This window comes from Haemorhous mexicanus, chromosome 2 (genome assembly GCF_027477595.1).
Source record: "Haemorhous mexicanus isolate bHaeMex1 chromosome 2, bHaeMex1.pri, whole genome shotgun sequence".
NCBI lineage: Eukaryota > Metazoa > Chordata > Aves > Passeriformes > Fringillidae > Haemorhous > Haemorhous mexicanus.
The window spans coordinates 121,821,388-121,846,244 of NC_082342.1; the positions used below are offsets into that span (position 1 = coordinate 121,821,388).

General features: G+C 48.3%; 2 protein-coding genes across 13 annotated transcripts in view; one reads left to right on the forward strand and one right to left on the reverse strand.

Annotated features, from left to right (window-relative positions):
- Positions 1–284: 284 nt before the first annotated feature.
- CRYZL1 (crystallin zeta like 1) lies at positions 285–16,346 on the reverse strand. Of its 8 annotated transcripts, none has more exons than XM_059840193.1 (15): positions 16,208–16,346; positions 15,796–15,875; positions 15,013–15,084; positions 14,081–14,158; positions 13,473–13,545; positions 13,045–13,089; positions 11,123–11,191; positions 9,492–9,625; positions 8,608–8,719; positions 5,829–5,849; positions 4,861–4,959; positions 3,870–3,991; positions 3,539–3,644; positions 2,090–2,135; positions 285–1,700 (listed from the first exon to the last, which is right to left on the reverse strand). In XM_059840193.1, exons 3-15 carry the CDS (start codon positions 15,076–15,078, stop codon positions 1,601–1,603), a joined length of 1,071 nt encoding a protein of 356 aa, XP_059696176.1. In that variant the 5' UTR covers positions 15,079–15,084; positions 15,796–15,875; positions 16,208–16,346; the 3' UTR covers positions 285–1,600. The 8 variants fall into 8 exon arrangements, with proteins under 8 accessions (XP_059696176.1, XP_059696172.1, XP_059696178.1 ...); XM_059840189.1 differs by having other exon boundaries at positions 15,784–15,875; XM_059840195.1 differs by having other exon boundaries at positions 16,148–16,289.
- Positions 16,347–16,821: 475 nt separating this feature from the next.
- The window catches only part of ITSN1 (intersectin 1), a 113,238-nt gene continuing 105,202 nt past the window's right edge, over positions 16,822–24,857 (forward strand). For 3 of the 5 annotated variants that reach the window (XM_059840197.1, XM_059840198.1, XM_059840199.1), the window contains exon 1: positions 16,822–16,979. The gene's annotated coding sequence lies outside the window, so the exon portion shown is untranslated. The remainder of the gene's footprint in view (positions 16,980–24,857) is intronic. The other 2 variants (XM_059840200.1, XM_059840201.1) reach the window with 1 other exon arrangement.

The following is a 24,857-nucleotide window of genomic DNA, read 5'->3' on the forward strand; positions in this document are numbered from 1 at the left end:
CAGCGGCCCCAGGGGCTGGGCCCGGCAGCGGCAGCATCGCCACACGGCTGCCCCCGGGCCAAATCCCTTTTGCTGATACCGGGGCCCGGGCTGTGCGATGGGACACGAACCACACGGGCTTCAGCCTCTCTGGGAGGAAGAAACGAGTGCTTGAGGCTGTTAGGGAGAGAAAACTACTCTCGATGGCACTCGTCTGTTGTACATGGAGATCAAAAGGCATAACAAATACTAGAAAAGTATTAAAAATATATGTGGTTCAAAAGTCATAAAGCCGGGAGCAACAATTTTACTGACAAAAGATTTAATAAAAGAAAAACGATACTATTAAAAGATCTCTCGTCCGCAGTTTTGTCACTGTTTGTGATTGGTTTTTTAAACTTGTTAGTATCTTTCTTCATCTGCTTTATTTTGGAAACATTGAAGCAAAACTGAGCAGCACCAGGGAAAACCCAGCAGCTGGCTCCAAGGCTGCAGAATGGGTGTGGAGCTCCCGGAGGACTCCCACGCCTCAGCCGGGCACAAAAGCCCCTCTCCTTTCCCAGGCTGCATGGCAGCACACAAGGAGGAAAATCAGAGTTCCCCCTGATTTCCTAGGCTTGCCCTGCACCAGTGATCCAGAACCTCCTCCAAGTGCGGGGAGTGAGAGGAGACAGATCAGGTGTGCTTCTGGATCATCTGTTTTCTCTCCAATTTTCCCCTCTTGGCACAGCTTTGAAGTGGCCATGTCCATGGTTTGAGTGATCCACAGCGAAAATGAGCAACGTGGCTGAAAAAGTATTTTTGCTCTCGAATCACAGCATGTCGGGAGGCACATACTTTGAGGAAAGCAAAATGCAGTTCCTTCCCCACTGCTGACTTTCAGACAGGCCACAATCATGGATAATGCTGGAGAGACAGCTCTGGGCTGTGCTGAGGTTAAAAGAGGGGAAATGAACGTGCACAGCACAGGGAGATACCAAAGGTAACAAGCTACACAAAATGCCTCAAACACCTGACTCGCACAATTCCACTAGCTTGGGGACTCTGGATTGACCCAGGTTTGCTGCCTCAGTGCTGAGAGGAAGGGAAAGAGCTGGGGGAAACTCCTGCTGTCAGTACCACGTCCTTCCCATCTGCCACCCTTGCCAACCTCGATAGTTTTGCCTGTCCTTCAACTGAATAACAATTTTAAATGTGGATTAAGATCTTTAAGTGTAGCATTCAGTCTCAGCGCAGTCAAAAGCAAAAGGTAACTATAAAGGTAACTACTGGTAGGGGTTGGAGACAAAAAGACTAATAAAAACATCTTTTTTTCCCTCTTTAATTTCTTAGGGTTGAAAACCAACAGCAACTGAGTTTGCCTGCAGATGTTTTTGACATTTTTAAGTGCAGCAGGGCAGACAAGTTTTTATGTTAAGGCTGCTTCTTTAGAAACTGCTGATGGGAACATTCTGCTCAAGGGAATTTAAAAACCCTGAAGTCATGGAAGCTTCAGAGACCATTTGAGCTGAGGTACAAAGAATGTTTAAATTCTGTTCACTGCCTGCAAGTGTGCACTGATTTATTCCACAAATACATTTCTTTATCTTCCCCAGGCTGAGAAATCAGAAGTTGTGTCTCATCAGAACTGGATGACTTGTCTCTTTCTAGCTTGATTCTTCTGAACTATTTCCATAGAAACTTTGGCTTCATACAATGGGATGGGTTCATCCAGCTGAGGCCTGAAATGAAACAGTAAAAAGTGCTGGTGAGCAGCCTCAGAGCACCAGAAATATCACAGGACAGACTTTACTTTCACTGTGTCAACCTCCCTCCTCAAACAAAGTAACAGGTTTATGGCTTTGCTCCAGTGCACAGAAGGAAGAGCCCCAGAGCAAACAGGAGCCAAAATAAATGAAAAGAGATCCTTCTTGCCGGGAGAAAATGGGGTGGTGGGGAGGTTCTGCTCAGCAGCACTTGTTATCCTGCTTTAAGGGAAGGGATCTTCCATTCCCACCTTATTATGGGAGTCTTCCTGTAACTTCCTGAAGCTCTGCTCAGGGGTGTTAGTGCTGGCCAGAGTTTTCTAATGCTGAATTTAAAAACCCACAATAATCTCCACATCTCTCACCTGAAAACGCCGTTTGATAATTTATCCATGATATCTTCCAGGATGGGTATCCAAGAGGATTGTTAAGGAACAACAGAGCTAGAGAGAAATCGCTTTACAATCACATGTGCTGGTCACAGCCCTGTACTGATACAAACTCAGCAAGATCATGGCCAAATAAAAATGAACCTCAATTCCAGGGTTTAGATCAGATTTTTGCACTTGTTTCTATATCAGAAACCTCCTTTCCTGAAATAGGATGCAGAAATGAAATATGGGATATTTCAATTATTTCAATATGAAAATCTTCAGTATTTCAATATGAAACACAAGTGCAGCCTGCACTAGTACAGCACCAATCAATCATTAATCAATGGCATTTTTTATGCAGGATGAAGAGAACAGACTTTGGGACCAGGTAGCTGTCGTGACTGTTCATGCAGGCACCTGATAAAAAGCCAAAATGGAGTTGGGGACACAGCAGAGGCTGGAAGTTCTTGGAGCACACTGCCATGTGAGGGGTCTGTGAGTTAATGACCACCAGCCAAGACAGCCCAGCACATGGGGCTGTATTCAGTCTTTGTAGGAAACTCAAACAACAAGGCTCATCCTTCATTTCAAGGGCAATCAGGCTGATACTTGAAGCTCAAGTTCTTTTAAAAAGTGATCAGCCGGTGATTTCTTCAGATGACATTAATGCCAGATGCTCCAGAATTTCACAAGATACACAAGTTCCTAAAGCCAAAAGCACCCAAACCTTTCAGGGCTGAAAATGTCCTGCCCAGGGAGCTCAGTCCAGCTGCATCAGCCCAAATGTAGGAGACATTCCTCTTCCTGCTCCCAACCAACATTGTCCCTCCATCAATTTCATGTACAAAACAAATCAGTACATTTTCTGTACATAATATTTCTGTACGTTGCAAATAAAGGAGAAGTTAGGAAGCCAAACCATTTCCACTTTTGCAGTGAACATGAGTGCATTAAGTTTACAGGTGAGGCATTTAATGCCCAAAAGCACAACAACTAAAAAAAAATCCAAAATGTCACTTGCATAAAATAAGAACATATAGGATCAAATCTTCAATTAATTGCTTCAATAATGAACAAAAATACTGCATTTCCCCCCCCAGAATGGGTGTTTGCAGCACTGCTTTCAAAATTAAGCTTGTAGAGACATTTTCAAGGCCAGGTTGGACACTGGGGCTGGGAGCAGCCTGGGACAGTGGGAGGTGTCCCTGCCATGGCAGGGCTGGGGTGGGATGAGCTTTAAGGTCCTTCCCACTAAACCAGTCTGGGATGTATTTAAAAGGAATGCAGAAAATACCTTAAAACCTGAGTGTCTCTTGTACATTATCTCCACCTTTGAGCTGGGTTGCAGCACTGAGCAGAGGAGAACCTCTCAATGGGATTTCCCAGTTGTGTTTTCACTCCTTTGAGCAGTGAGAATCCCACAGCACCACCAAAGGATATCAAGATACTTGCCCTGCTGCACATTGGACAAGTTCCAGACCTCCTCGTTCAGGAAGGACACTGTGGCTCCCTTAAGGAACAAGGAATGGCTGTCTGGAGGATCCAGCTGAAGCAAATTGAAGAAAAAAATGTTATTTAGTTACATTTTCCCTAATAAAAAAAAAGGTTAGATGGTTAATTTATAGAGGTGGTTGAACCAAACAAAAAACACCCCTTGCCCACTCTCAAAAGAGAGTGTCAGTGTGACACTGACAGACTGAAACAACAGCTGTATGTGTCTGTATGTCTGTCTGCTGTGGGACAAACTCCTCCCTGCCACGGGCACCTTTACCTGCAGGTTCCTTTCCGTCGTTATCCAGCGTCCCCCAACCCCAAGCAGGGTGATGATGTCGTGCTTGTGAGGCAGCAGCTGGCATCTGGAACCTGCTTCATCCTCAGCACTGTACAGCCTCACTGCGAGGGAGAACAAACTCCTCTGAGCTCAGCAGAAAATGTGGAAAATTCAGGATGGATTTATTTCCACACCTTTCAGTGGAACTCTAAGGTTTTTGATTGTTTCAGCTAAAAATGGTTGAAAATTTCTGAATTTATTATTTTACTTATAGCCTGAGTATTTTATATACTTTACTTAGAATAATATTTTATAATAGCTCTGAAGTTACTATTCAGAGCAATATTTTGTTTATATTCATATTCATAATACTATATAATAACAAGATAGATTATAATGTAGCCTATATTATATAGTATATAACATAATAGAGCATATTATACATAATAGAGTATATATTATATAAAAGATATATAATATATAGTATATATAACTTAATGCATAATGTATAAAACACCATACATAACAACTATAAAATACAATATATTATAGTATATATATTATAGTATATATATTAAAAACTACTACATAATTTATAAATTATACATTTAGATACTATTATACATTTAGATACTAAATACCTAAATATTATATATTTAGATTCTATTATATATAAATATATATCAGCAGTACATTATAATATATATCACATATGATTGATAGATCAAATATTTATATATTGTTATATTTCAAATATACAACATATATTTCTTACTATTTATAGTAAGAAATAGTAATATTATAATAATAATAATAATAGTAATAGTAACTCTACTCTCTAGAGCCATTTTAAATTTCCAGTTTCAAAGAGAGGACTATTTCAGCCCCAGTTATCAGCTGCCTGGGAGGTGCTGGCAGGCAGCAGTGGGTGACAGAGGAGCTCTGGGGGACAATGGGATGCCACTGCCAGGGGGCAGGAACGCTCCGGTACCTCCGGCATCCAGCACGATGTCCACGCCCAGCCCGCCCGTCTCCTCCAGGCAGCTCTCGGCCACGTCAATCTTCCCGTGGGACACGTCGATCACCCGGGCTGCCAGAGCAGGACAGCAGCAAAAACCACTTCAGATCCGTGCAAAGGGAGTTTGGGTGCTCAAAGCTGAGAGCTCAGATCCTGAGCAGCACACACCGTTTCTGCTCTCTGCAGGTACCACAAACGGGTTTGCAGCTACACCCAAAACACCTGGCACGTCTCTTTTTTCATTTTCAACACAGTGCAAAATCAACACCAAAAGTATGAATGCAGAGTTAATTCATGAATGTGTTGGCCCAAAAGGATAAAATGTGGCAAATCATTCTCTAAGTTCATTTTTTGCTATTCTGGTCCAAGTCCTGGCTGTCTGGGTCTTTAATTAAATGTTTAGATGAAGGATTTACATCTGCTGTTGAAGTATTGCTGAACTGAAAGCCACCAACACATTTTCCTGTCATGTATCTATGATGTCCTGTCTATGGCTGGATATAAAGAGGAAACACAGAATCTGAAATGAGAGAATCCTGGACTGGTTTGAGTTGGAAAGGACCTCAGAGCCCACCCAGTGCCACCCTGCCATGGCAGGGACACCTCCCACTGTGCCAGGCTGCTCCAGCCCCAGTGTCCAGCCTGGCCTTGGGCACTGCCAGGGATCCAGGGGCAGCCCCAGCTGCTCTGGGCACCCTGTGCCAGGGCCTGCCCACCCTGCCAGGGAACAATTCCTCATTGCCAAGATCCCCTCCAGCCCTGCCCTCTTTCAGGTAAAAGGCATTTTTAATGTTACAACAATAACACAGAGACGGAGCAGCCCCAGGGTTTGTTTCATCATTATGAGGTAGAACAAACATTCAGAAACTAAACAGGCCAAGGACTTCACAGCCAAATGAGAACTGAAAGAACATCAACCAAATGTTCAGACCTGCACTCACCCACCAAAGGCTGGCGGACTCCTGGAGGGGGATCCCAGCAGCAGGGAGGGGAGGAAAGGGGGAGAGAAGAAGAAATGCAAGGAGCTGGTCATTAAGGATATTAACCAATCATCAATAAATGTCTTGGGTTTGGTTCTTTTTGTCCCTTCAAACCCCCAATCTAATCATAGGATGCATTCAAATTTCAAGTCATTTCCTCTTTTTTTTTTCAGTGAAGTCAAATGATTTCACTGGAGATTTCACAGTCAAAATTTACTAAAGATGGGATAATAATTAACTATTAATGATAGCCACATTCCCCCTATGCAAATAAACCCCCATAACATCTTTTTCTTCTTAGTTTCCTTCAGTCAAGAAGTTAAAATGTTTTCCGTACCAGGGCAATTTGACATGGTATTATTTCTGCAAATAATTTCACTTTTTGAAAATAATTCTGGTTTCATAGGCCCAAAGCCTGGCAATCAAAAAGAAAAGGCCAGAGTTCCACCAGTTTGACTATTTTCTGGTTTCTATATAGCAAAAATGTCCAGTTTTGTTCCTTAACTCAGTACAATAGTTCAAACAGTACTTGTCAAAATCCTGGTCAACTTCCTTCCTAAAAAATGCTGGAAAAAATTCTTTCCATTGGGAAGAATTTTCCCAAAAGGGAAAAGGCCAAGCAACAAACTGTAATATAACTTCCCCTAATCCTTTGTCATTTATGTATTTCTCACAAAATGCTGTGACTTGCACAGCTTCCAAAATAACATTTTTCTGACTGGCAAAACTTCAGTTTCTCTCCTCCTCCACTGCTGGGAGGCACAGAAACCCCAGGATCCCACAGCCTCTCCCAGAGTTTGCTCTGGGGGGTTCTAAGCAGAGGCATCCCCCAAGAGCTCAGAGCTGGTGGCACAGAATAAATCCTCACAAAGCAAACAGAAAAGCAGGAGGTGCCCTGGGGAGGAGAGGAAATATCTGGGCATGTGCAGATACTTTTCCTTGGGTTCTCTAACAGAAACTCATCCCATTGCTTATGGAATATTCTGTCTCCAGCCTGAAACACAGGCATTAAAATGTCAACATTTGTTCAAATCCCCTCCTTCATTCTATGATAACTTTTACTCCAGAGATTACCAAAGACAAAAAAAAGCCCCATCCTGTTGGTCTAAATACAAATCCTGAAACATTACCAGAACTTCTACTTCAGGCACTGGAATCACATTAATGAACAAACAAATCAGAAAATCTGAGCACTTTTAAAAGCTTTTTGCTTTTGCAGTCAAACTGATTCTCTCTTTAATGCTGTAGCCAGGTTCTAGTTCTTTATTTGAAATAAAGTTGCAGTTATCATTTTTCCCCCCCAGCCATTCCAGGAGGCAGCTTGGTATGCTCAACAATGATAACACAAACTTCTGCTCACTGAAAACTGCCAAAAACTAACCAAAAACCCACTGAACAAGCACAAAACTGAAAATTCTCCACCCACACACACAAGAAGCCAATTAGAGCTTGGGTAACTCAGGATCTATTTGACATTAACATTCAAAGAACTTAAAAATGCTGTAAAAAGTTCTCAGGCCTGTGAGAATAAAATTGCTAAATTTTTTCCTAGGTCATGAATTTTTCATATAATTACCAAAATACACCCATAAAATGTTACAAAAGGAAGTTTTAGGGCTTCAGGATTTCCTCTTTGGCCCTGTAACAGCTGGTGCAACAAGGCTCTGCACAGCAACAGCATTCCCAAAAATCTTCCAGTTCTGATGTCTGGAAGATACATAAACATAGAGTAAAAAGGCTGCTGAAATCAGGAAAAAATAGGGGGGTTTTGGGTCAAATTGCAAAACAAAAAGTGTTGCTGTCAAGCTCCAGGGAAATGAGTCTGGCAGGTGCTGCAGTGGCAGCCCTGGGGTGCTGTGGTGGCTGCAGCTGTAGCCACACAGATGGGGCTGCACAAGGCTCCCCCCAAAGGCATTTGCCAGTTCTGTAACCCCAGTGAATGCCAACAAAAATCATACTCTGAAAAACCCACCTGGCAATCACACTGCAGCACTTGGTATTTGCAGGAGGAAGTGGCAGGCACCAGTTTTAACCTTTTGCTGCAATCCAGCCAGACTGACAAGCCATCCTTCATTTTAAAACTGTCAGAATAAAGGAATATTCCACTTTCCTCCACAAAACACCACCAAAATTTGATCAGAAAAGATGCCAGTAGCTCCTACACAGAGTATCTTCTCATGTTATTTTCAGAGGGAAAGATCCCCAGACTTGAAGTATAAAAGGGAAGAAGTCAGGGAAGAATGCAAGTGCTGTGTGAGAGGCCAAGCTCCTTTGGAAAGCAGGAGAATGCAGAGCCTGTGCATGTCCAGCTCCAGCTGTGGCAGCACCTGACACTTGATAAAACCCTGGCAGGAGTAATCAGAGGTGCAGAGTGCTGGCTGTCAGGTGTGTGAGCTCTGGCACACACTGGGGGAGTGGTGAGTCAGCAATCCTTCCTTGCACAGCAACCCCTTCATCACATGGAAAGATTTCCTGAGCACTTAGGCCAAAAGCCAGCACTCAGCACTACTGGGAGGTACTGCCACTCATTACAACTGAAATGGAGAATTAAAATGCCATTAAATACACCTAAACCAGAAATTAAACACCTGTGGAGCACAGAACAAACCTGAAAACCATTTAATTAGACTATTTATCACTTTGTGTTTAATTTTTACAGAAGTAAGTCTCTAGACCTGGCAGAAAAAAATATTTTGTGACATTCTTTAGGCCAAACTTCAGCACAGAAGATAAAACTCACCCCCAGCAGGCCTGAGCCTCTCCAGGTACTGCTTGTCCTCCAGGCTGTGGGCAGTGGAGATGACTTTGGCCCCTCTGTGCTGGGCCAACTGAATTGCAATGGTACCAAATGGCTGAGAGGGGAAAAGCAGGGTCATGGATTAATTTATTCATTCATTTATTTACACCAAGAATTTGATGTAAAGAACAATTACATTGTAAAGGCCAGTCAGGAGAATAACCAGAAATGAACTTACTCCTGCAAAAAACCCACAGCTGAACCAAGAATTGAATATTCAGAGATCTGCTTCTGTCCTAACCGAGGCCAAAACAACTCTTCAGTGACTGGGAAGCTCTGAATGAACTTTTGGTCAGTAACTGCTTCTTGTCATCAACAAAACAGCTCAGATTCTACTTTAATTACCACAGCCACCTTCACTGCAGCTGGAACTCAGAGCTTGAAGGGAAAAAAGCTCCAAAAAAAAGCCCCAGCCACGTTTACATTACAGAACCTTGGCTGAGGGGACCCCACATCTTCATTAGCACCAAGAACCGCAGGGATGCAAATCAAATTATTTCTATCCAAGAAAAGGTAAAAAACAGAGGTGGGAGAGGACTAAAAAATAAGGCAGTTATCCCTGAGGAGTCAGGGCAAAATTGTGTCACTGCAGAAACACCCTCCCTGTGTGCACCCCCCACTCCTGTCACTGCAGGACACCTGAACACCCTCCCTGTGTGCACCCCCACTCCAGGCAGGACAGTATCCCTGGTCAGACCCCCCACGGGAAAGCCCTTCCTGCAAAGCCAGGAAAGGAAGGGCACTGCCAGCACTCCCAGAAGGGCAGGGGCTGTGTGCTGAGGGGGATGTGTGCAGGGGGAATGTGTGCCCCCTGCCCTGCTACCCACACTTGCTCCATCCAGGACGAGGACACTGGAGCCAGGGGACACCGGGGCCAGGTAGTGCAGGGCGGTGTAGGCGCGGAGCCCGTCCCGGAGCGTCCCAGCAGCCTCTGCCCAGCACACCTTCTGTGGCTTGTGAGCTGAGGGACAAACACAAACACACCTGCTGCAGCTCTTTGGGGCATCCCCAGACAGCCCCTGGGGCCCCTAGGCTGTGTGTTCCCTGGTAGCAGCAGGCAGGCAGGGAGACTCCACACAGCTCACTAGCTGAGGGTTTACTGGGGGTCCCAGCCCCGGGAGCAGCATGGTTCCTGGGGGAGAAGGGGGGAAGGGAGGGGGAGAGGGAGAGCCTCGGGAGAAAAGGGGCCAAGAGAGAGCCAAGAGCTAAGAGAGCCTCTCCTCCCTTACACAGCCTAACAGGGAGATTCAAAGTGGGCACAGAAAAAGCCTTGGGATTACAGATCCATGATACTGCAGGATCAGGGAGGATCACAGGCTTGGAATAAAGCCTACATTTTCGAGGGGTGAGACAGAGCATACCATTGAACTAAAATGTAACACCACACACACCAACAAACACACCAACAAACAAACCAAAGAGATGGTAAAAACCCCTGCAAAATCCCTGGGCTTATTTAGCAAAAGCTGTCACAGTGAGTCAGGAAGGCTCCACCTGCAGACAGGTCACCACCACTGACTCCTGTTTCCTCTCATATTGAGAAGCCATGGAGAGGATATTTTGCCATATTTTACACAATTAAATTAGGGATTCAACTTTGATATAACCAAGTTTAAGGGAGCCACCTCATAACTACTCAGGAATTCATGGCAGTCACAGAAATAACACAACCTAAACTTGGATTTTTAGAATCTGGTTTGGGTTGGAAGGATCTCAAAGCCCATCTACTGCCACTCCTGCCATAGCAGGGACACCTTCCACTGTCCCAGGCTGCTCCAAGCCCCAATGTCCAACCTGGCCCTGGATATTTCCAGGGATGGGGCAGCCACAGTTTCTTTGGGAAGAGCAAATTTTGAGCAAAAGAATAGCTTGTTCAAGGTAACAAACTGTTGGAAGAAGAACAGGGACTCCCACATTTAGTATCCTGCTCATTAAAGTAATCTACGCCCAGAAAGGGAAACAGGAAGCTCACAATAATTGAAAACATTGTTTCAATACTAGGCTTTCCCTGACCCTCATCCCTGAAAATTCCAGTCTCCATTTCCAGTCTCCTTGTTTCACCCCATCTGTTAGTCTGGTCCCAGGTGATATTCCTGGACTGAGTCAAAGGGAAGAAAAAAGCAAATTTCTCCTCATTAAATTTTTTTGACAGGTTAGGAAAAGGTATAACAACAATGAAGCAACAGAATGGGAAGTTAGAAGGAAAATAAAAGGAAAAGGAAAATCCAGGGTCAGTTCTTGTGGTTTAGGCCATCATGAACTGTGAAAGGAGCAAAGAGAAAGCCCTTGAGAGCACTGAGTGTTCAAACTTCTGTGACTTGGTGGGACAGCTGGAATTTTGGAATGTTGGAATGGAAGGAGTGTGCCCAGAGCTCCAAGGTAATGGGCTCCCTTTTAGACAAGCTAAAACAAAGTCTACAGCAAAAATTATTATTAGCAAAATTTATAATCTACAAACCCAAATAATGCTCATGAACCAGGATAACTTCACAGACACCAGACTCCTCAGAATCCAGGGGCAGAATTCCTGAAAAAGAAGGAACACAGGCCTTGAATTTCACACAAGCAATCATTCCAACCAAAGCATTCTCCCAAAGGAATTCCCTGCTCCTGTTTGGGTTCAGTGCCCTCTTGGCAGGTTTAGGACAGGTAAGAGATCCTGGCCAGGTCCCAGCCCGAGGTGTCCCCGGGCACAAGGAAGTTCCAGGGATGCTTCTACAGCATTTTGGGATTGAGGGAGAAAGAATGGGGCCACCACAGAGTGCTCTCTGGTACTGGCAGGTGTCATTTTTGTCTGGTGATGTCTGAGCTCATTCCACACTCTGAGAGTTCCCCTTCCACTCCAGGCCATGGATCACAGAGCAGGGATCTGAGGCACAGAGCAGCCACCCACAGCCCCCCTCTCCTCTCCTCTCCTCTCCTCTCCTCTCCTCTCCTCTCCTCTCCTCTCCTCTCCTCTCCTCTCCTCTCCTCTCCTCTCCTCTCCTCTCCTCTCCTCTCCTCTCCTCTCCTCTCCTCTCCTCTCCTCTCCTCTCCTCTCCTCTCCTCTCCTCTCCTCTCCTCTCCTCTCCTCTCCTCTCCTCTCCTCTCCTCTCCTCTCCTCTCCTCTCCTCTCCTCTCCTCTCCTCTCCTCTCCTCTCCTCTCCTCTCCTCTCCTCTCCTCTCCTCTCCTCTCCTCTCCTCTCCTCTCCTCTCCTCTCCCCTCCCCTCCCCTCCCCTCCCCTCCCCTCCCCTCCCCTCCCCTCCCCTCCCCTCCCCTCCCCTCCCCTCCCCTCCCCTCCCCTCCCCTCCCCTCCCCTCCCCTCCCCTCCCCTCCCCTCCCCTCCCCTCCCCTCCCCTCCCCTCCCCTCCCCTCCTCTCCCCTCCTCTCCCCTCCTCTCCTCTCCTCTCCTCTCCTCTCCTCTCCTCTCCTCTCCTCTCCTCTCCTCTCCTCTCCTCTCCTCTCCTCCCCTCCCCTCCCCTCCCCTCCCCTCCCCTCCCCTCCCCTCCCCTCCCCTCCCCTCCCCTCCCCTCCCCTCCCCTCCCCTCCCCTCTCCTCCCCTCCCCCAATTCCTGACCCTGTGCTTTGCAAAGGCAGCACCAAGGGCACAGGAGGAAGCAGAGGATGAACACACAGGAATGTGGAAGTGTTAAAAAGCAGGAATAGGAAAGAGGAAGTACAGGAAAAACAAACTAACCAGGGAAGGCAGAGAAAGCAAAAGCAGGGTAGGCAGAAAAAGCCCCTCCATCCTGGTTATAACTGAGCTTTTTACTTTCACTGGCCACAGAACTCTCCTGAACAGGAGGTTCTGGCTCCATCCCCCTCTATTCCAGGGAAAACCATTCTTTTCTTCCCTCTCCCCCACAAATCTCCCACTCCATTTAGACCACAGGGCTTTGCCTTGCAAATTTGGCTGCTGTGTCCAGTCTTTCCCAGTTCCCATTAAATTGTGCTTGTGCCCACCTGGAGCTGTCCCCAGGGTTGCTGCAGGGAATAGCCAGGCTCTAGGAGGTGCCTAGAACAGTTCTTGTGCCATGAGGGAATCAGCAGGAAGAGCCAGAGTGCCCACACACACTGTCCCCCATCACTCTCCACTCTGTCCTGCTTCCAGAACTCTAATCCTTTCATCCAAACATAAACATGTGGGACAGAATGCTCTAAGAAATAACTCCTCTCTCCTAAGGCATCACTCACAATTTGGTGGCTAATACAACATCATATTTCAAATCCTAAGGGAACATTCTTAGAACAGAATTCCCATTTATAAGTTTATTCCTGTGACAGCAGTTTAATTTGGAAAACACATGGTCAATTTAGCCTTACCAATTATTCCAACCTCAGTCATTCATTATAAAGAGCTGACTGTTGGTGTCAGTTGAGGCAAACAGGCATTAACTTACCCACCACTTCATCATCTGGCTGGAAAAAGGTCACCTTGCTTCCAACTCACCATGGAGAGGTGAAAAGAAGGGAAGAAGATAAAAATTTAGAGCAGGAATGGGATGTGCATTTGGAAGCACTGTTAATCACTAGCTCACAAAACTAAAGATACACATTTCTTGTGAAAAAATATAATTTTATTGATTGCACACATGCCAAGCCCAAATGTTGAATTCCCAAACTCTGGCACAAGGAGCTCAATGCAGAACACACAGGGGGTGTCTGAGAGCCAGGCTGGACTCTCCACCTCAGGGGAGTGGTACCAGCACTGGGAGCACCAAGGAAGCCAAGAGCTCTTGCTCCTGAGTGCCCTACCCAAAGAGAGTTCTGGGCTCTGAGGGGAATCCCTGCTCCCTCCCTCCCTCCCTGGGCACTGACAGCCACTCACCTTCCAGCACAACTCCTGAAATTTCTCTCCCAACAGGCACAAGTTCCTTCTTCAGTTTGATTTCTGCCAGGAGCTAAATGAAAACAAAGCTGGCAGCATTCTTGCTAAAGCTCTGCATTTATAAATCTATTACCATCTTACAGGGCTGGATCATCACAGGAAGCTTGGGCCATTACCAAAATGTTAACCAGGGGAAGGAAGTGCACACGTTCCTCAGTATTAAACCATGGCACTGAAATCTGTGTTTAAATTTAGAAACATATTAAAAAATAAAAGCAGGGAGTTACTACCAGCCAAGCCAACCTGTGGCTTAGAGTCAGATGAAGATAAAAGGGATTTACTGCAAGAGATCTCACCACTGACAACTGATCTGTCTCCATAAATTAGGAATCAAATTCCAGATGCTTTTTAATCAGAGCTGTGCAAGAAGCCGATCCCAGTCCTGTGCCTGTGGAAACCCTCCCCAAAGATCCCCCTGATGGGGAGACCCCTAAAAAGTCCTGTGCCCACTGCCAGCAGCAAAGGCACAGCCTGAGCTTGTGCCAGCCACCAGCCAAGGGCCATGGGAACCACAGACAGCCCCAGCCCTACACAACACAAACAAATACCTTTGTGTCCACACAGCTCAGAGCACAGGCTCTGACCTGCACCTTCACATCGTGGGCTCTGCTGGGAGGAAGGTTCTCCTAGGACAGATTTACAGTTCCTTGTTACACACTGCATGTGCCCCAGGAGCTCCTCCAGCTCCTGAAAGCACTTCTCCACTTCTTGGATTGTTTCTTGGGGAGAGCAGGAAGGTTTTGTCAATGAAAAGGGGTTTACAACACCATTTTGAGTACATTATTATTACTAATATTATTATTATTAGCATTAGCATTATATTATTATACTATTATTGCAAACTGGCATATTACTATATTATATTAATTCTATTCTATTCTATTCTATTCTATTCTATTCTATTCTATTCTATTCTATATTACATTACTATATTACATTACTATATTACATTACTATATTTGGATATTATTATTGCAAACTGACCACTAGACCCCACTAAACCTCATCAGCCACTGACATGATTTTTCTGTTGAGGTTTTTTTTTCACTTTATCTGAGGCACAAATCCTGACAAACCCACTGAGGTCAACATTCAAGTCCCAAATGAGGTCCAAATGATGTCAAAGGAACAACCCCAGTAAGAACTGGTTTCCTCACCCCAAATCTCACAGATGCCTCAAGCTCTATTTCTACTTTTTCAGGGACTAGAAAATTCAGCCAGTGAATGTGAACCCAGGGTTTATTTTTTATGCCTACAAAGTTTGTTTGTAAAGTCTGGACACCAAAACTGCAGAGCAGTGGTCTTGGAAGTGCTGCCTGATGACAAAATGCACCTTCCCTCCCTTCATTCCCTGCCTGTGTGTGCAAGGATCCCAGCAGTCCTTCCCCAAGCCTGTACAGGATTTCTGTCCCCCGTGGCACCCAGCCTAACTCTCCTGTCCCACTGCCTGAGGGACAGAGCAGTTCTGAAGGGAACTCACCCTTTCCTGGAACACAAATGTCATTTCCTCTCCAGGAGAATTCTGCTGAGCATACAGGGCCTTCATAGTGACCTGAAAAACACAGCAACCAAACTGTGACATCTGCAGTGGCTGTGGGCAAACAAGGCACTAAAGCCCTGCTAAATTAAATTAAATTAAATTAAATTAAATTAAATTAAATTAAACCACTCTATAGGAAATACAGCCACTGTTTGCAGGCAATTTGAGTCTTTGTGATACAGAAGCTCTAAACCAGATCAACAGGTTTAGATGCCCATAACAGAGAAAATCCTCAGGACAGAGGATCACAGAATGCCAGACTGGTTTGGGTTGGGAGGGACCTCAGAGCCCACCCAGAGCCACCCCTGCCATGGCAGGGACACCTCCCACTGTCCCAGGCTGCTCCAACCCCAGTGTCCAGCCTGGCCTTGGGCACTGCCAGGGATCCAGGGGCAGCCCCAGCTGCTCTGGGAATTCCATCCCAGCCCCTGCCCACCCTGCCAGGGAACAATTCCTCATTGCCAAGATCCCACCCAGCCCTGACCTCTGGCACTGGGAGCCATTCCCTGGCTCCTGTCCCTGCCATGTCCCCAGTCCCTCTGCAGCTCTCCTGGAGCCCCTTCAGGTGCCGATGCAGGCACAGCAGAACAGGCCCTGCAGCACCCAGGATTGACTGGGGGGCAGTGCAGGGGCTTTTTGCCACACAACTCCCACCGGGGCACTGCACAGGGAACACAGGGAACTCCTGGGCAGGAATACAGCCAAACTTATACGAGACTTCACCAAAAATCACCACTTGGCTTTCCCGTCTCCTCTCCCGACTCCGCCTCTCCTCTCCCGTGTCGTCCTCAACGAACAGGAACCTTTAGAAAGGAAAAAAACCCAAACAACCAAACAGTAAATTGGAGTTAAGAAGGAAAAGGGAACGCAGGGGTAGAGAGGCAGGAAATCATGGCACCATTACTGCAGCTCTAATCCCCGAGGGACCACCCGAGACCCCCGCACGGCGGGCCCGTGCCCGCCCCGCCACCCCCCGGGCCGGCCCTCAGGGGCTCCGAGCGAACCCGGCCCGCACCGAGAGGCTCCGACAGCCCCGGGCCGGCCCTCAGGGGCTCCGAGCGAACCCGGCCCGCACCGAGAGGCTCCGACAGCCCCGGGCCGGCCCTCAGGGGCTCCAAGAGAACCCGGCCCGCACCGAGAGGCTCCGACAGCCCCGGGCCGGCCCTCAGGGTCTCCGCGGGACTCCCGAGCGCCGCGACGCGCCCGCCGTTGCCATGACACTCTCTCACTTCCGTCTCGCCCTCAGGCACCGCCCCTAGCCCTCCAACCAGTCACAGCCTCAGGCTGCACTTTGAGCGCTAGCGATTGGTCGAAGTGGCCGCCATTCATCATGAAGTCCGAGGCGCGATTGGCCCGCGAGAATGTCACTCATTCAATGAGGTGAGGAGGGAGGCTACGGCGCCCGGCGCGACCTGTGGGACGCCGCCCGGGAGAAGGAGGAGACGCCGCCTGCGATTGCCCCATGAGTTAACTCCGTATGCACAGTACAGGCCCCTCAATGCTCCCTGAGCGCTTGGCCTTCAGCCTGGCACAGCCGTGATTGGTCAGGGAGGCGGGGTCCTGCCACTGTCCGGGCTTTTGATTGGTCCAGAGCCCTGCTCGTCACGCGAGGGGCGGGCGGAGGCCGCGCGTCAGAGAAGGGTGTCGGAGCCCTGATTGGCCGAAGGGGGCGGGGCTCCGCCTCTTTCCCGGGCTGTGATTGGTATGAGGCCCTGCCCTTCACGCGGGGGCCGCGGCCGCGCGTCAGTACGGCGGCCGCGAGGGGCTCCTCCCCCCTCCCCTCAGACGGGGCGAGGGCGGCGATGGCGCGTCCGGCGGAGGCGGCTGCGGGCGCCGCTCCGGCCCCTCCGGCCCCTCGGTGCCCTGGCCGTGGCCGGGGCTGTGAGTAGGGCCCGCACAGACATGAGGTACGGCCCGGCGGGACAGGGGCAGCGGGGGGCGCGGGCTGCGAGCGGCGGCGGTTCAGCCCAGGCCGGCGGGGGGGCAGCGCCGCCTCAGCCCCTCACGGTGCCCGGGCGTGTCGCGGTGCCAGGGCCTGGGTCCTCCGCCTCGCCTCCCGTGGTCGCCGGGGCGGGCGGTGAGCGATGCTGCGCCCCTTGCTGGGGCCGGCTGCCTGCTGCTGTTCCCGTAACGTGTGGCGGTGCCGCCGCGGCGGTCCCTGGGCTGGGATCACCTTGGTCCCGCTGCCTCCGGCCGCCGCTCCCCGCGCCCGCTGCGCCCTGAGCCAGGGGAGGGAGGGAGGAGAGCCCTGCGCCGGGAATGCCATTCCCGAGGAACGCCAGCCTTGGGAGTGCCGTCCCTTACGGCTCGGCAAAGGGGAACGGGGGAATGCTGTCGGGGCGTCATGGAAAGGAAGCCGGTCCGTGGATGGGGTTGTGTCCCTGTGTGTGCCTCTGCCTCGGCTGAGCAGACAAGATTGTGGATGATATTCCCTGTGGATATCTTTTGTTCTGGTTCAGCTGCTGCTTTATTTGGGGTGAAATGTGGGGTTTGCTTGTGGAAAACAGTATTTTCTGTGAATTCTGTCTTTCTCTGCCGCATGAAGGGAAAACCCTCCCATGGCTCATTAGAGAGTATTGTTTAGTAAATAATTCCTGTTAGTGAACCGACCGGCATTCCAGGTGGGATGGTGTGGCCCTCGTTTAAACAAGAAACACTCTATCCTCCTCTACCTTTCCCACTGCCCGGCTCCAAAGTGCTTTTTGTTTGGAGCTTATATGGCAATAGATATATAAGGCAATACCTGTGGATATAAACTGAATATATATTGGACTCAAGCTCCAGATGGATGCATTTTCTTAAATCACAAAGCCAAACTGTATTTTGGGTGTTGATGGCTCTGGAGAGTGTTATTTCACACCATCTTTCCTTCTTTCTTTTGCCTTCTGTTGTAGTCACCTGTAACTTCCCTTGCTGGTTATGACCTGGTGATGTTCTCACCCAGGAAACTTCCTTAGGATCCGAGGAGCAGCTGCAGCTGGACCAGGAGGGGTTTAGGTTGGATTTCAGGGCAAGGTTCTTCCCCAGAGGGTGCTGGCACTGCCCAGGCTGCCCAGGGAATGGGCACGGCCCCAAGGCTGCCAGAGCTCCAGGAGCCTTTGGCCAGCGCTGCCAGGGATGCCCAGGCTGGGCTTGGGGGGGTCTGGGCAGGGCTGGGGTGGCACTGGGGGATCCTGGGGGTCCCTACAGCTCAGGATATTCCATGGATCTGTGATAGTTCATACCAGTGAATTGATACCAAATTCTCCTCTCTCTGTTAAAATTTTCCCCCAGAGTCCTGTGGGAGGAGGAGTCTTGCCTGGCTCTATGTGCCCATGCCCAGCTGCAGCAGGGGGTACCTGCCTGTGGATGTGAGCAGGTGTCACAGGTAGAGAAACCAGCAGCATTTTCTGCTCCCTCAGAGCTATGAATGCCAGCTGGCTGAGGCAGCTCAGGCTCTGTGCTCAAGCCCTGGAGTGCCCTCCCTGGTTCTGGCAGCCTGACAGGCTCTGCTCGGCCCTAGAGAGCCCTCCCCGGCAGCCTGACAGGCTCTGCTCAGCCCTAGAGAGCCCTCCCCGGCAGTCTGACAGGCTCTGCTCGGCCCTAGAGAGCCCTCCCTGGGTGTGGCAGCCTGACAGGGGTCGTGTTTCGTGCGAGAGTGTTTCTGAGCAGTTTCTGCAGTGTCTGAGGCTCAGGCTTCCCCAGAGCTGAGTGGGCTGCACCCTGCACTTGCTGCTTCCCAAAGCACACTCCATTCATTCAGCTCCTGTGTTCCCTCTCTGGTATCCCACTGCCTTTCATTCCACATAAGGTCCTTTGCAGAGTAGCTGTGTTTGCCTGAGAATTTTCCATTATGTCCTGGTTCCTAGATAAAGTAAGGATTGGGGTCTCAGAGCCATGACCTGCAGTGCCTGTTCCCTCTCTCACTGCTGTTTGGTGGCCTTTCCTTAATGCCTCTAATCCTGCAATTAGGATAGATTTGGATTCGGGAAGGAATGTGAATCTAGCAGTGAAATGTTTCTGAGTCATGACGTGTGATAGCCTTTTATGGCTTGTCTTTGTACTGTAATCAGGGATTGTCACTTCAGCTTTTAGGAGGATAACACCAGGGAAAAGAGGAATAGAAGAATGAAGGAAAAAAGTTAAGGAAAATACAAGCAATGGGTTGAGGAAGGGGGAGATCAGTAGGGTGGAAGCTTTCTGTAAGAAATTCTTCCCTAGGAGGGTGGGGAGGCCCCTGGATCCCTGGCAGTGCCCAAGGCCAGGCTGGAGCAGCCTGGGACAGTGGGAGGTGTCCCTGCCATGGCAGGGGTGGCACTGGGTGGGATTTAAGGTCCCTCCCAACCCAAACCAGTTGGAATTCTGTGATCAGGGGTTCCCAGCCACAAACATTTCCCAGTGCTGTGTGCATAGCAGAGCAGGATGAGCCATCAGCAGGTTGGTTTGGGGGGCACCTCTCAGCTGGGGTGGCTCAGAGCTGACCTGCTTGGAAGCCAGGAGATGTGAGGGGTTTTGGTTTCTTTTTGCCATAAAACAACCCAGGGCTGCCTCAGCTGCTGCTGTGTGCTGGCAGCTTGGAGTGCTCGTTGCTCTTGTGTTGGACACAGCTGCTGAACTTGGGATGCCCCCTCCACAGCAACTTGGTTTTGTTTTTACTTGCCAAGCATGAAATTGGGGGGGGTGGTGGACAATCAGAAACGGGCTCCAGGCTGAGAGCTGGTGATGAATGACTTGTGCACAGGAAACCTCAGTGAGAGGTGCTAAAACCTCTGTGGGATCTGTGGCACGAGGAGTTAGCCTCTTTTCAAAGTGCACTTTGTGTAATTTAAAAAGAATGTACTCGATGGCACTGGTTATTTTTGGCTGGCATTGCCTCTATAGGATTTTAATTGCAGATGGAAGGATTTAGAGCAGTGTTTGCCAGGCCCTCATCCAACAAACATCAACTGTGAGGTTTGGGAGGGCACCAGTGGAGGTGTCTGGTGGATCCACCTGTCTGGAATGAATCTCTCTGGAGCTCTGTGTGCCAGGGCTGGAGGTGGTCAGGTTCCTGACAGAGAAATTCCAGCTCTAGCTGCAGGAAAGCACTAATTGCTGATAGTAATTAGAAACTAATCTCTCCTAAGTGAACAGGGCATTGTCTGTCCCCTCCAGAGGATCAGCTTCTTAACCAGAATAGAAAATTTCTATTTAATAGAAATTAAATAATTCTGAGTGAGAAAGAGTGAAGAGAGGTATCCTTGGGCATTCTCAGGAAAAAAAAGGTTATTCTATTTTTGATGCAAAAGGTGCATTTTTACAGCATTCCCTTCATTGCAATCAGTGAAAACACAGAAAACTTGACTGACCTAGTGCATCCATGGTTTGGTTTTCTCTTACCAGCCCTGCATGTGTTGGATATTATATTTTACTTTTTCTTGTGCTGTTTTTAAGGTAATTGAATTAATTAGTGCTAGTGTCCAAGTGTGCATCTTTTCTCTGTGAACTCTGCTTTTCAACAAGTTGTGTGGTAAAATGTGAGTCTGGAATTGTGAAATAACCACGAGTGTCTGAAACCTCAGTCTCTGCTGTGTTTCTCTTCAGCAGCAGTTTCCAATCCCTTTTCCCTGCATTGTCCCTCATGGCTGTGTGTGCCCACAGCTGTGAGAGCTGACCTCTCCATCCTAGGAACTTGTAAGAGCAAGATTTTGTGGGATGGCAGTCCTGGAAAATCAAGGGGCTGCTGGTATATTCCATATTACAGGTAAATATATTGCTACTGATAGTGTGGATTAGCAAATCCTAATGACACTATTAAAATCTTTCCACTGGAGACACGTTGTCTCAAAAGTTCAGGTTTTCCTTTGTGTTTTGGCCCTTCAGATTTCTGTGGGGATTCTCTCCCTCAGTACCTTTGAAGGATCTAGCCCTGGGCATGACTAATTAGCTGTAAATGACTGGACAGGGGTTTAGCTGTGCATCATCTCAAGGTGCAGGTTCACGTGCTCCACAGGAATGCAGTTTGTAGGAAGTAGTTATTAATACACAAATAATACAAAATACACAGAACACCTGGGTTTAATGCTCTGTTTCCTGAGGGAGGGTTCCCATGGAGCCACCTGGAATGGTTGGCATCTCTCTGCAGGACTCAGACTGAACCTCCTCTGGAGCACATGGGTTTCTGTACTTCCATACAGAGCTGGAAATATTTACTGCATTCAAATATTCCTGTGAAATAATCCAAAGTGCCAGAGGGCAGGGTTAGGTGGGACATTGGCAATGAGGAATTGTTCCCTGGCAGGGTGGGCAGGGCTGGGATGGAATTCCCAGAGCAGCTGGGGCTGCCCCTGGATCCCTGGCAGTGCCCAAGGCCAGGCTGGACACTGGGGTTGGAGCAGCCTGGGACAGTGGGAGGTGTCCCTGCCATGGCAGGGGTGGGAATGAAATGAGCTTTGAGGTCCCTCCCAGCCCAGCCTGTGTTAGAATCACTCCTGCTGGGAGTGGCAGTCCAGGTTTTCCAGCCTCCCTCTGGGATGCTGCAGATCCAGGGGGTGCCTTGGGGGAGCAAGAACTTCTAGTCTTTTCTGACAGCACCTCTAGGTCTCTCTGTTTGAGCCCTTCGAACCAGTAGATGAGAGAAATGTTTAAATGATGTCTGGTTTTGTTTTTGCAAAAGAGCCCCCACCCATCTTGGGGGGAAGGAGAAGAGGCCTCTCTTGTTTTCAGCCTGATGCTCCTCCTGCCAAGCACACACGGACTTTTTGTTCCTTGCCCTCCCAGCTGAACTGTGGAGGGGAGATCCAACCTTGGCTGCTGGGCAGGGAATTCAGCTGTGTCTGTGCAGCCTGAACAGCCTCAGCTGCCCAGCTAGCTGAGCCTGGGGAAAGACAGCTGCACATTCAGCTTCCAAAGGTCAGCCTGAGTTTGGGAGGGCTCTCTCCATGGCAATCTTTATATTGTGGTACAATTTAGCACCTCTGCTTCTGTGCTGGGAACTTGCTGCTTGTATCTTAAGTGTTCACAAGACTGATCTGAAAACTGAAGATACAGTCGAGCCAGTTTTGTGTTAATCACAAATTAAACTCAGAACTATGTTAATCATGTCTTTATGGTGATAAAGCCTTTTATTCTAACTGAAAAAACACATTTTTTTCATTTATATGATAATTTCAGATTCCCAGGTACCAGGTTGTGGGCTGGCCTGTGAACTGCAAGGTGCAATATTTAATGGTTTTTAAGTAAGTTTTGCACGTGGCCTTCAGAGGTGGACAGGTTGTGTGGGGATTCCTGTGCTTTTGGTGAGGAGGTGCAGCCAGGAGCTCAGTTACCCTGTGCAAGTTCTAATAACTTCATAAACCTTCAGGGTATTTTGTGGAAGCACAGTTAATTCTTATAGAGAATCATAAAAGCTGACAGCTTGAGAGCTGTGTTTTGTAATAAAATGCCAGTAATCTGGTCATGTACCAAATGGGATGATGTAATCCTTGAATTTCTTGAGCAAAAATCCTGACATTTTCCTTTGAGTCACATGTGAGCCCCAGCTGGATGAACTCAGCTCTCTGGAGCTCTCAGACAGACAGGCTCCTGTGTAGGGTTGGTGCTTGGCTGGTTTGCATGGACATTTGGTGTAATTCAATTTTTTAGAGGCAGTTCTCTGCCCTGCACCATTGCTGCAGCTGCTGCCTGTGCCTGTGGTTGCTCTCCCAGCTCCCTGGCTGCAGCCATCCCCATTCTTACCTGTTCTTTTCTTTCTCCCTTGTGTCCTGCATCTGTATTTCTTTGTTGTAATGGTCTCTTGGTTTCAGCATTATCCAAAGGCTGGCAGGTGTTCTCTCCCTCTTACCCTCTGTATTTTGATGTTTGTGGGTTTTGTTCTGTTGGGGATTGTAAGGGCCAATCCCAACCAGGAAAAGCTTTGTAACCAGAACTGGGTTGTAGAGAGATCTGAAATACTTTAAACATTTTCTTCCGTGTTAACACCTCTGTTCTTCTGTGTGGGCTTGGACTGCAAACAGCAGAATAAGCATCAAAGAGAAGAGGGCAGATTTTTTTGTTGGGATAAAGTAGTGTGGCATGAAGTTACTGTAGGTGTTCAGGGAAGTACCACATTTAAAAGCAGACATGTAACGAGGTTTTCCCCTGTTCTTTTCCAACTGCTCCTTGTAGTTTTTTGGGTTTTGGGTGGTTTTTGTTTTTTTAAGTTCTGGTTTGTAAAATTTCTATTCAGAGGAAAAGTTCAAAGCATAGAAGTGTTAAAATATGTTTTCACATAAGGTCATCTATACTTAAATTCATGGCAGGACATTGTGGATTTTTGAATTGTCTAAGGACAAAGTTTGGAAACAGCCATTATCCAACTTGGAAACTTCTGCCTGTTCTGCTGTTCTGTTCTCAAACCACACTAATCTAATGTGCTCGTTAAAGAACAAAGAGCAACCTGCTATTTAACACACTGCATGGATTTTAGGAAGTGTGACTGAAATCTAGTTTTTGTGGTTATTTGCTGCTGAGAAATGAGGTTGCTTCAGGGAAATGTTGTCAAATGACGCTGGCATGGCCAGAAGAAGAAGGCAAATGCAGTTCTTTCTTTGGGTGGTGTAGCCCTCAGTGCTGTGTGGGCATTACTGAGCAGCTCCAGCTGGCTGTGCCCAGGGGTCTCTGGCTTCCTTGGGATCAGGGAGTCTCTCTCAGGGCTGGGAATTCCCGTGGGCCCAGAGCCCTTCAGATGGCTGTGGTGGGACCAGAGGGGATGTTGGGCTCGTGACCAGGAGATCCTTAATTGACATGGGACTGAACCAGATTAATCCTTCTGTTTGGGGCTTCCTGGTCTCTGACCCCAGCCTGCTGAGCTGACAGGAAGCTGAGGTGTTATCCATGCTCAGAACATGCTTCCTTATCACAGCTGTTATCAGGGTGATCTGAATGGAGCTGAAGCTTGTGCAGCATTTTCACTTTCCCAGCTCCATGCTTCTATTAGGTTGTTTAGTCATCCTTTTTGCAGAGTCAGAAGTGAAGGATGACCCGTAAATCCCAGAGCTCTGCACAGTGGCTGGGAAGCTCTTGTGACACAGGAATAGGAAGTTCTCCAGCTGCAGTCTGGCAGGATTGTCTGGCAGAATTGTTTGGTGCTGCTCTTTCAACTCAGTATCTAAATCTGAGGGCATTGCTTCAAACTCGTGCTGTCTGCAGATGATGCAAGCAGAACAATTTTGCTTTGTGAGGAGGGAAAAAGCATCTGCATCCTTTAGAGTCAAGTGCTCTCAGCATTACTCTGAGCTGCTGACAAATGCTATTGTATGGCTCAATAAATCACTGTATCTGTATTAACTACTGGGGATATTTAACCCAAAGAATTTAGAATTTAAAATCAAACCCCTGAGTGCCTCTCCTGTCCCCCCAGCTCTCTGTGAACATGTGGGCCCATTCCTGTTCTTCTCTCTGGTGAGCAGGGACAGCACCCAAGGAGCAGCTGGAGCTGGCCCAGGAGGGGTTTGGGTTGGATTTCAGGGCAAGGTTCTTCCCCAGAGGGTGCTGGCACTGCCCAGGCTGCCCAGGGAATGGGCACGGCCCCGAGGCTGCCAGAGCTCCAGGAGCCTTTGGCCAGCGCTGCCAGGGATGCCCAGGGTGGGCTTGGTGGGGTCTGGGCAGGGCAGGGCTGGCACTGGGGCATCCCTGGGGTCCCTTCAGCTCAGGATATTCTGGGATTCTTTGATTTTAGGAAATCTGGCAAAGTTTTCTGTTAATCACACTTCATTTGAATACAGCCTGTGTACAGCAAAATGTGATGTGGGATCTCTGAGCCTTTAAACATCACCATTTCCCAGAAT

Coding starts and splice junctions, on each gene's coding strand:
- CRYZL1 (XM_059840193.1), bottom strand. CDS start 15,078: ATGAAGGCCCTGTATGCTCAGCAGAATTCTCCTGGAGAGGAAATGACA. Junction 8,720..9,491: donor TCGTCCTGGATGGAGCAAGT/GTGGGTAGCAGG, acceptor TTCCCCTCTCAG/CCATTTGGTACCATTGCAAT. Junction 3,645..3,869: donor CGACGGAAAGGAACCTGCAG/GTAAAGGTGCCC, acceptor AATTTGCTTCAG/CTGGATCCTCCAGACAGCCA.